The following is an 11341-nucleotide window of genomic DNA, read 5'->3' as shown; positions in this document are numbered from 1 at the left end:
ATGTGAAATAAAGGATTAGGCAGAGGGGGACCACAGAGAGCAGCTTGTGGGAAGAACCAAAGCCTGGCTAGATGGTGGGAATGAGGCTCTTCCCCTCATCCTTCAAATTTTTCTCTGATAGTTTCCTTGCTTTTGTGATCAGGCATGGAAGAAAACAGATCTGAACCAAAGATTTAATTTGAACAAACCTTCCTGGCAAACTCCAAAGCTGAGAGAACTCAGACTAAACTGATCCATGGCTTTTTTCTGGAGTTTAAAAAGAAACAAAAGTCCACTAAAATGCTCTCATTTGGGATAATGGTATTAAGTCCTCTCTAAATCCAGCTTTCCAGTGAAGTATTGGAGCAAGTGTCTTGTTGCTGTTTTAACTTAGAATTTCAGTAATTGCAGGTTTGACTAACAGAAATACAGCATTACATATTCTGAAATAGATCTGCATCCTATGTAGGTATCTCTTGTGCTTCTGCAGTTAAATAAAAGACAATGATCAAGGATTTTTTAGTAATAGCAAATATGTAGGAACACAATCCTTCCTCCTAATAGATTTAGTGGGTAATTTTTTTGCATTAAATACAAGTTAACTTCATTTGTAAATGAAAAGTAGGCTTGTTCTTTCTTTTTGGTTTTGTTTTTTTGGGTTTTTTTTAACCAACAAAATAGAAAAAGATTGGCAATGAAAATATTCCAAGGATTTGTAGGGAATAGCAGGGTTTGGATTTGCATGCAAAGCTTTCAATGTGATGAAATGTACCCAAATAGAGTGTCGCAATTTTCGATTATTCAAATCAAGATACTGCAATATTTTTGGACACTCAAGGCTTTGAGCTGTTTATTTATTCATTTTCTTTCTTTACTGCCTTTTTCCCCTGAGAAACCTAACAACTGAAATACAGCAACAGTGCAGAATATTTATCGGAGAATATAGGCACTTAACAGGATTGCAAAATTCCAAGTTCTCAAGAAGGAAAAGGAGCAGGCATTAAAACAAAAGCTGCTGATACTGTACAACTTTTCACTTCTACAGATAAGACACATCTTCTGCTTTCAAGAAGAAGACTAAGCATAGCTGAATAAGTGTTAGAGTGCTTGTCATCCATTCTGCACAGCAGAAGGAGACCTTTGCAAAAATGTATAAATCCTATGTTTTACCACCCAGGTAATATTTGAAAATAGAGTCACTGTTGGTTTAGCTAAGGACTAATGACTACTGAGGTAGCAAACCAGTTGTGAAAATAGAACAGCCATGGTGAGTGGTTTGAAGCACTGCAGGCAGCGACATCAACAGCATTTTCAGTTGCAGTTTTGGCAAGGATAGGTGGTGCTTTACGAGAGATAAAGATTCTGCCTGGTCCCCAGAAGTCCGTGGGTACCTGTCTGGACAGAAAGATGCTTCCTAATGTGAGAACCACAGCTAAGAGAAACGTGGATACAGGGGCTGGGCTACCTTTGGGTAAGAGAGCAGAGGGTGAAGTGCTGTGCCCAAGAAGATAGACGGTCTCTATGCCAGGACCTCATAGAAACACAGTTCTCCTCAAAGATTTTATTCACACTTGACAGATGTTTCTCAGAATGGCCACAGACCTCCTGCTTGCTCCTCACACTTCCAGCAAAGCAGGTGAAGTATTTGAAAAACTCTGAGACCCTATCCTCAGACTTTCCATAGCAGAACAAGTTGTCTTGTACAAGTCCTCATCTGAACCCAAGATACAGCATGAAATAAGAATTAGCAGTTTCAATCATATGATCACCTCATATGTTAATGAATGAGGGAGTAGAAATAAGGTTGCCTGAGCAACCTCAGTTCTGGCACCGCTTAATATCAGAGTATTTGGCTAAGCAACAGTAATAATTTCCTTTTACTACCGAGGGGGTTTCTTGGACAAGTCTAGAGAGCAAATTGCCTACTAACACTGCTGGGAATGAGGATACAAACATACACATCTCACTTCCACTACCTCATCTCAGTTTAGAGTCTGAGGTTGTCCACAGGGCAAAGCAGCACATCCAGGTGCTGCCTGAACTCATACACAGGCAAGTTGTTCCCCAAAATAAAACACATTTTCACTCTGCTCTGCCCTTCCATGGCTTCTCTCACCAGGAGACAACCGAACCTCCAACTTTAACAAATCGTTTTCAAGTTCAGGATGGAAAGTGATGCCATCTTCAAAACAAAACAGGGGGAAAAAGAGCCTGTTTCAAATGCAAATATGAATTGGATACTATTTCACCTGTGGCACACCTTCCTCCACCTCATTTCAGCCTGCTACACATCCGGAAAGATTTTGAAACTTAAAAGTACAATACAACAAATACAATACAACAACTAACTAATGTAATGATTGTCTTTGAAGTATCATGGTACATAGAATCAGACAATTCTCCCCTTTTATCTACAGTCCATAGAACTGCACTTTTCCCCACAAATTCTGTAGGGTTTGAAAAGAAACGGTCCCAGTTTAGAATGACAGTACTCCAAACAATTCTTGTGTTTTCCATTAATTTTTGGTTGTATTGGTATTCTGTTCCAATTAGCCTCTGCTAGTGCTTCAAAGCTCTGTCTTATCTGTAGATAACATCAAAGATGAGAGCTTTCAGTTTTAAATTTGGTTTGTAGTTATTTTAAAGATACAAAGACATCATTTGTGAATAGCTGATCAAATAGAATAAATACTTCTTTGTTTTGGCTCCAAAAAGGCCAGAAAACTACTTTTCCTTTTGAAGTTCAATTTCATTTAGACATCAGGCCTTATTTCCAGGGTTCTGAACTCCTGGAGCTCACATTTGCATCAGTTGCAGTTGCATGTGCTCAGGCAGGAAACATTACCACCTAAACAAAACTTAGAGACTTCACAATTTTTACCATTCCATAAAATCATAGGATGGTTTGGGTCAGAAGGAATATTAAAGATCATCTTGTTCCAACACCTCTTCCATGGCCAGTGACAACTTCTCTGAGACCAGGATGCTCAGAACCCAACCCAACCATCCAACCAGCCTTTATCACTTCCAGGCCAACTTTTCATTAGTCCAAATCACAGATCTTTACAAAGAATCTCACAGAAGCATTAACAAGAAAGATTCCAGGTAACCCCCTTGACCACCTATTCTCTCCTTTAGGACAATCTCTTAATCTCTCCTGCCAGACCTGTTTCCCTCTAGCTGGAAGGAAATCTAATCATCCAGGAGTTTGACCTGAGGTTTCTTATACCCCAGGGAGAGCCTACATAAGAGTTCACCAAGTTGCTGATTTGTCATCTCTGCTGCCTTGTATCTGGCCTGATCAGGATTTAAACAAGCCAAGCAAACTTAGCAAAAATGCAAAAAACTCATTTCAGTAGTGGTTAGCTAAGAAATAATAGTGCTGACTTCAAGACAACTACAGATTCCTTTGACACCTTCCTGAAATAATGTAGAGATCTAATTTTGTCTTTTTCTTAAAAGAGTAATTTAGACAAAACCCCTCCTTCTCAGCTCTACTCAGCACCTCCGAGAAGCGACCACATTTCAACCACTGTTGGGAAGCAGCTTATTTAAAAGCATGAGGGGAAAACACTCAAGTCAGTTTTCTCTCTGTTTAAAAAGCACAGTGATTTCACTGACATCTTTTCTGGGATAGTGCTGTTTAGGGAGCTGCTGTCAAGCTTTGCCAGTCAGCAAAGGAGTCCGTAAGTGCTCAGGTTCCTCTTCATTAGCAAATACTTGCCACCAGCTTTTTCCATTTGATGGAAGATGTAACAAATCACTCTTGCGCTTACCTGGCTCACAAATAATGTTAAAGACGGTGTGATCTGCCTGTCAGTGCTCCCAGTGTGCACTGCTGGAAACAAGAGGGATTTTCCTTTGTGTCCCCACATGGGTCAAACTGATGCTCTAGAAGATACCTCTGCAGTTTATCAGACAATGAAGAGTCAGAAATTGAAGATATTAATGGATTCCTGAAAGAGAATACACTGTGGGGGCACACGTGTGGTTTGGGAAGCACAGAGCTCCGTTTCTGACCTACTCCAAGCACCTATATTGCAGAGGCAAGGGATTTCCACAGAAATTCTACAAATGTCCACCAGATGATGGTGGGACCACAACAGGTCAGGGCTAACAAGCACTTTGGAGGACAGGATGAGAGTTCAAAATGACCTTCACAAACCAGGAAAAAGGTGTGAAGAAGATTAGAGTGAAATTCTGGAAGCATTGCTGCACAATCCTATGCTTAGGTAGGAGAAAACAGCAGCATTGAAAAGGAAAACACCTGGTTACATTGCTGTGCTGCAGAACCCGATCTGGGGAGCAGCATGGATTATAAACCAAACATAATTCAACAATTTCATGCTGTCATGAAAAAGACAAACATCACTCCAGGACCTGCAAACAGGAAGAAAACTTGTAGAACATTCCAGAAACCTCCCTGCTCTATCCCACGTGGGCCAGGCCTTAGGAGGAACGTGACCACTTCTGGATAGCTCATTACCAGCAAGGTGACGCTCCAGCCATAGAATTTAGCCACAGGCTAAAGAATGTGATCTAAATATAAGTACTGATAAAAACTGAGGGAATGTGTGATAAAATTACTTCATCTGCTGTAAGTATTGTTGCAAAGGGACAGGAAACCCAGCTTTGCATGCGCATTTTAGAAAGGATAAGAGTTATGGGTTAAATCTACAGTGTAGGAAGAGTTAGGATAGACATCATGAGAAGTTTATCTATTTGTTACCAGGACTGAAAAGCACTGGACTGCCTGGAAAGGGCATGTGCCTGAGTGTTTTCACAGGCCTTCAAGGACAGCTTGTCTGAGCACTGGCAAGACAATCCCACACTGAGCTAAACAAGGAGGTGATGGTGAAAATATTCAGCTAGTAGCTTTGCAATAATCCAAGATATCCAGCTCCTAGACAGTGGTAAAAAATTGTTTCAATGAAGACATTACCTTCATTTTTCAGTTTACACCTGCACACTGCCATAAAAGTCCTGTGACTATGGCTGGTTGCACCCATCTGCCAAAGGCTACACCTCCATGAGATGGTCACATTCCTGTCTCACTTATCCCAGTACATACTGGGATACAGCAGCAATTATTCAGCTTATTTTCCATCTCATCATAACAAATCTGTCCCAATTTTTGCTGTGATGCCCAAGAAGTTTTCAATTATTTGTCCAGAAGTGTCCTGTAGCGGGGATGGATCCCTCTAGGTCAAGGGACACGAGGGGCCTGTTTCACCTGCCTTTCCAAAAGCACAAAACTGAGTCTCTAAAATGTCAGATCACCCTGTAACATGCTATACACCCATGTTTTGAAAACCTCTTGGGTTTAAGATACTTGCCACCCAAATGGCAGGGCAAAGCAGAAGGGTAAAGACAGTACACACGGAGGTCATGGAGAACGTGACCCATAATGGGCAAAGCACGAGACAGATTGGGAGGATTTCCTGCTACAGCCCAGGATGTACAGAGGCACACATAGCTTGTGTGGTACTTCAAACTCATTATAAATTCTGGGATTGAAATTTGACTGGTGGGAGAGAAAATGGCCCAGGCCATTGCTGCATTTAGAGATCCTGTCCCAGCTAGGATGGGGTTTTCATTGCTCCAGGGCTCATGGCTGGGTCTTTCTGCCTTCCCCATCCCAGCATCCCAGTCATCCTCAAATTTATTTCACACTGGAGCTTCATCCTCTTTTCCTAGGTGTGTCCAATTGTCACTTTTTCACACAGACACCTCGCCTTCCTGGACAACAAAAGATGTGCAGTGTCTCTCTTTTCCTTACTCAGTGGAAATATGGACCGTTCTTAATTTCACTAGTTTGGCTTTCTTCATGGTATTAGTGACCTCTGTACTAACCTGCCTTTGCAATCTTTTTCAAGGTTTTATTCCATCCTCCAGCCTGAACACATTCCCAGACTTTCACTGACCTACAGTGGCACTGGGTATAAAAGTGAAATAAAGACCTGTGTCTCCTCTTGCAGGACACAATTGCTGAAAAATTATCTGGAGTGTCTACAAGACAGAGTGATGAGGAGTAAAATCCTGTCTTTGTACTGTTCTGGGTCTCTGCAGCATATAGATCATTTGTCAGTGCCAGTTTGAGGTGGACTCTCTAAACAGCCTGTTTTGCATTTGAAGCACTCACAGGACATGATGGTTCGGCTAAAAAACCATGCATTTTACATGAAATCACCAGGATAATTTGGCTGTATATCGTGTTCCCACAACTTAATATTCTACCTTACAGATGCATGATCAAGAAGAGATTCCTTAACTTTGACAGGGCACATCACATTATACTCACTTTATTATTGGAAATGATCACCCCAGGGTGCAAAAGGGAGCAAAGACATAGTTTCATCATACCTTTTTTTTTTTTTAATAAACCACATTTACTGCAGTGTGGGGTATTCCAAAGCTACAGAGCGCCACTTGCCAGTGGACAAGTGGTTATATTTTACCTGGACTGTGGAAGAAAGAAGTAACTTAATTTAATGCTGAGCTGTGTAAAATTCACTCTGGAAAATTCAAGTTTTAGCCACACAGTTCATATCCTCATTTAATATCATTATCTAAAATTACTTTTTACTTATTTTAAATGCTGTACTCATAGATGCAACCAAAAACCCTCCTCACTATGGCTACACATCCTCACTTGTACTCAGGACAGGATCCAGTACTGGACCCCTGGCCTTAACATTAAGGAAACTTTAACAGTTCTGATGCTTGCTAAAATCAACAGTGAGATTTTCCCTTGGCTTTGATCGTTATTACAACCAATTAAAGTTTCCTATTCTCAAACTCTGCAAAGACTTTACTGCAGTCCCAGCTGAGCAGACCAGAAAAATATACTCTTGAATCTCAACAAGCACTTGATACAGTACATTTATCTGGGAACTGATTGATACCACATCTATTTTGGCATTATGATTTTTATTTTTAAACCTCCATTTAAATACCCTATTTCACAGCCTAGAAGGAAAATGAACATGGGATGGCCCATAGATATTTAGTAGCTATAAAATAAAACCTATAAAATGAAAGTGAAATGAATTATCAAACCGTAAACTAAAGTTCGGTGTTTAAAATGGGCCAGGGCTTTAAAAATTCAATTACAGCTTTAACAGAAACAAGTTTACTCAATATTTTAATAACCTCTCATAATGTTTTTTTCTTCCTTTGCAAAGCCTGGCATTACTGAGGATGTATGGCAAGGTTGCCTTTCCTCTAACTACTTTAAGATTGATTAGGAAACAGAAATATTGATGCATTTATCCAAAATAACTTAATTAAATGAAGCAAAAAATAGCTCACAGGAACATGTCTCAGTAGAAAACTGGAGCTGGTAAAGATTATGAAAGGTTACATTTAATATTCTTGGACTGAAAACATTAGGACCACTAATTGAATATCAGTAATGAATACAAAGAGTAAGAAAGTTATTTAATGTTTCCTTAACACACTGGTGGGCTATTTCATGTTCAGTAACTTCTGTGGGTTTACAAGCCACCAACATGTCCTGCAGGGCATCTCAGGACAGCAGGTGAGGAGAACATCTCAGAGCACTAATCTGCATTACCTTTGTTGAGGCTCAGATACAAAGGGATAAAACCCGATGAAAAGTCAGGTTTATTTGGTGTTGTCAAACTGGTATTTGTCATGGTTTGGGGGATACAGTCAGCAAAGGGCTTCTCTTCAAGCACAGCTGGCTGCTGACATTCCTGGAGGCTGAGCCCAGACTCCATCCTGGCTCCTGCTGGCTTCAATGAGAGTTGAAGTGACAAAACCCCTGAAGGACAGGACTTGAGGGGCTGTTGTCTCAAGCCACAGCAGTTTCCAGGTCTGTGGTTTTAGAAGGGCTTTCTCCTCATCTGTTTTACTTTCTTGGGGAAAGGCATTAGGATTTTGACAAAACCTCTAGAAAAACAGTGAGGATGTGCCAGATGAACTAGAGAACTTCCACTCCAGTTTATTTTGGAAAACACCCATATCTTCATTTTAAACAACGGCCTCTCAAATGCAGGGTAGCACCAGATCTGTTACAATCAGAGAGGTTCAGACTGCTCCTTGTGGAGCCCAGATGATTTTATTAGGACCCACCAGGAGCTCCACAGCCTGACAAATCCAGCTGAAGAGCCAGCACCACTGATAACTTTAAAACATTGCAGATGCAACAACATGGAGAAATAGGTGTTTCTGGGAGAATGAGGAATTGCAATTGAAAATATATGATTCTCAAAGCTGCATCCAAGGAGAATGGAACAAAGATCTTAAAATACTACTAGAGTTTTTCCCCCCCACTGTGGTTGCAATGGTTTCTGAAGTACCCTGCTTAAAATAGGTTTTCAAACCATGCAAGACTAATCATTGCAATTTGGAGAGGTAAGTAGGCACTTAGCATGCAGTTCACAATTAGCTAAAGATGGTAGAAGAATCTCAGTCAGGTTGGCACAGGAGATTTAAAAAAAAAGAAAGAAAACATTTTTTTTCTAGCAAGAATGACATGTGATGGGAGAATAGAGGAAGATAATTGTCATAACAAAGGGAATATGTTATTATTTATTGGCCACACTTAAGCACTGGAATCCTGGATTATAGTATCTGGTGACAAATGCTGCTTGAAATTTTGTAAATATCACTTAAAAAGTATGATAAATGAGTAATTCTGCACCTACTCCACAACCAACCCTTTCAAAATTCAGTTCTGGGAAGCAGAGTGACTTCTTTTGTCCTATATGAAAGGACAAAATGCCAGAGCACCCTAAAATCTTGTTCTCTTTAGGCTTCACCCTACTCCTACTACCATGAGAGCAATATTGCTGGTAACTATGGCAAGAGAATTTTCAAAACCAGCTAACAAACTGAACTTTGTGGTGCCTTCAGGGTTTGGCACAGCCCACCCAGATGGTCTCCTGCTCCCTTTTGCTGCTGTCAAGCCCACCCAGCCTTGTGTTGTCCCCAGCAGGGACCACTCAGCCCCATGGCACTGGAGGGAAGAGCTGAGCTGCCCTTCACCCTCCAGAGCTGGGGAGGGTCACAGCACTCAGCTCATGCTGAGACCATTTCTTTGCCAAAGTGACAGCTGTAAATAGATATTTAGTGTCTAATTTCTATATCCTTCGGTATCTTAACTTATATTTAGCCAAAACCGTGACACATTTATCTGATTTGTTGCTATTAATTTCCTGGTCCTCTTTCTATTTTCTTCCTCCTCTCACAGATTCACTGGGTTATGAACTGCAGTAATAACATTTCCAAACCAATTTTTTTATATTTGAAAAGCTTCTGATATATATATATATATTTTTTTTTATCACTCCACCAGTGCTGGGATGCTGATCACCCTCCTCCTTCCATACCCTCCCCAGCTCTAGAAGTGCATGCAAACAACAACGAGGGGGGGAAAAGAAAAAACCCCAAACCCTCAGCAGTAAGTTGGCTGATGCTGGCAGCAAGACAAATCTGGCACCACACAGCAGGCAGGCAGAGAGTGCACTGCTCATCCTTTCGCTTTGCCGGTGTGTGGGAATGCTGGACACCAACACCCAGCGAGGGACTCGGCCAAAAGCTCCTCTCCTCGGCGCCTGAACCCTGCTGCTCTCTGCCCCGGGTGGGAGATACAGGTAAAAATAGAGAAATGCTTGAGCTAACTGCATTCAGTGGCAATAGAAAGCAGTTAGGAGAAGCCCAGACTGCCTAATCTTATTCCTAGCAGTAAACCACAGCGCAGGGGCTGTGCACGTAATGCCCTCAGGTACCGGGACTTGTTCGGGTTTCTTCGCATTACAGCAAATAAATCGGTGCAAGTGGCAGTATGGATTTTATTTTGGGGGGGGGGTACACTTTGTTCAAGTTGCCTTTATAAATATTTATTACTATTTATATAATTATAGCTCTGTGACAGCAGGCTTTACGGCAACTTTGAGCCACAATAAACAGGCTGGATGCCTCCTCCTCAGCCTGACCGTACCTATTCTATGTGTTATATGTTTATCTATTACCACCGTGCTTTGAGCTTATAATTTATCTCAGAATGTAATTTATAGTTACATTACAAAAGCATCCCTCTACAAACAGCAACCATGTAATATTGATAAAGCATTTAGGAACAGAACATAAATTCAACGGCTCAGATACTATGTAGTATCAATAATCTGCAGGGAAAAAAAGTGTCTGTATAAGTATGCACAATTTATTATGGCAGGAACCTAAACAGAGAACATCTTTCTCTGTCAAACTTTCTCTAAGAGAACTTGACATTCCCAAATTCTTTTCTCTCCCACAGATGTCAGAGGACAAGACAGACAAGGTAAAAATCAAAGCAGCTGAAAGTTTTGAACATGACAAGCAAAATATTTCTTGGCTGAAAAAAGGTAAGTTACTTTGAATTATTACTTACTGTGTTCAGATATTTCTCTTTTTCTAAAAACAAAGGCAAAAAATAGCCTATAGGCTTGAATATTTAGGCCTGAAATTTCTACCATAAAAATTCCATAGCTTGACTTCTGTGCAACATGCACATGCAATTTCTTTTGGTACAGAAAAGCCTAAATTACCAAATTTAAAAGTAACCTGAAAGCTCATTTTTCTAATGTCCTTGCATTCCTGGGAAAGTTTAATTTGACCTGAACTATAAATATGGACGATTGTCTTACTTCTGATGAAAATTTTTTAGTAACTGAAATTGTTAATGAATTGAATTAATATTATCAATTATTATAAATAATTACTTTCTCAAACATGAGTAAAGATCAAGCCTGAATCTTTGGATTTTTCAGTGTTTTATCTTAGAATAAAGTTACATCAGTTGTCAGCGCTTTGGATGTACAGAAACATCTGTACAACCCTCAAATGTAGAGAAGTCAGAGGACAAGTATGGGGACCTTTCAGATTTAAAAGGATGAAAAAGAAAGCCTGTTAAGTAATTAATATGAAACAAATACCAGTATTTCAAATACTATGTTCCATTTGTTAAGCTAATTTTTAAAAAAGCAAAGAAAAATTTTGAAATGTTTCCTTATTGTTTGCACAATAAGTAATTAAGAAAGTTTCTTAGGATATATTTCTCGCTGAAAAAAATTGATTTGCCATGTTAGAACACATCTTATTACATCTTTATGCAAATTTATTGGTCATAGCAGAGTCCCTTTATTGCATTTATTACAGACAAGTAGGATTTGAATTAAATAGAAGTTCCAAGTGTAGGCTTTCAAGATGCACAAGAGAGAAATTAAATGTCCATGTCTGGGTGCAAATTATGTTTTTTAATGAGAACAGTTGTATTCTAATCCTAAAAAAAAATATTTTGGGAAGACTCAACAAGTGACCTCATATTTTGAAAACAACAACTACAGAGGTATTGGGC

The 11341-nt window shown here is 39.9% G+C and overlaps 1 protein-coding gene across 1 annotated transcript in view; it reads left to right on the top strand.

The window, feature by feature from the left end:
- Positions 1-9504: 9504 nt before the first annotated feature.
- The window catches only part of MDFIC2 (MyoD family inhibitor domain containing 2), a 43531-nt gene continuing 41694 nt past the window's right edge, over positions 9505-11341 (top strand). The window contains exons 1-2 of the mRNA XM_088061999.1: positions 9505-9599; positions 10262-10349. Of these exons, the coding sequence (XP_087918125.1) occupies positions 10262-10349 (88 nt within the window). The 5' untranslated portion in view covers positions 9505-9599. The remainder of the gene's footprint in view (positions 9600-10261; positions 10350-11341) is intronic.

The sequence above is a fragment of the Pseudopodoces humilis genome, chromosome 13 (assembly GCF_049639895.1).
Source record: "Pseudopodoces humilis isolate 2021_Gansu_Grassland_sample_001 chromosome 13, ASM4963989v1, whole genome shotgun sequence".
Lineage (NCBI taxonomy): Eukaryota > Metazoa > Chordata > Aves > Passeriformes > Paridae > Pseudopodoces > Pseudopodoces humilis.
Note: the sequence above shows the minus strand (reverse complement) of the source record. Positions and strands in the feature narration are given on the sequence as shown.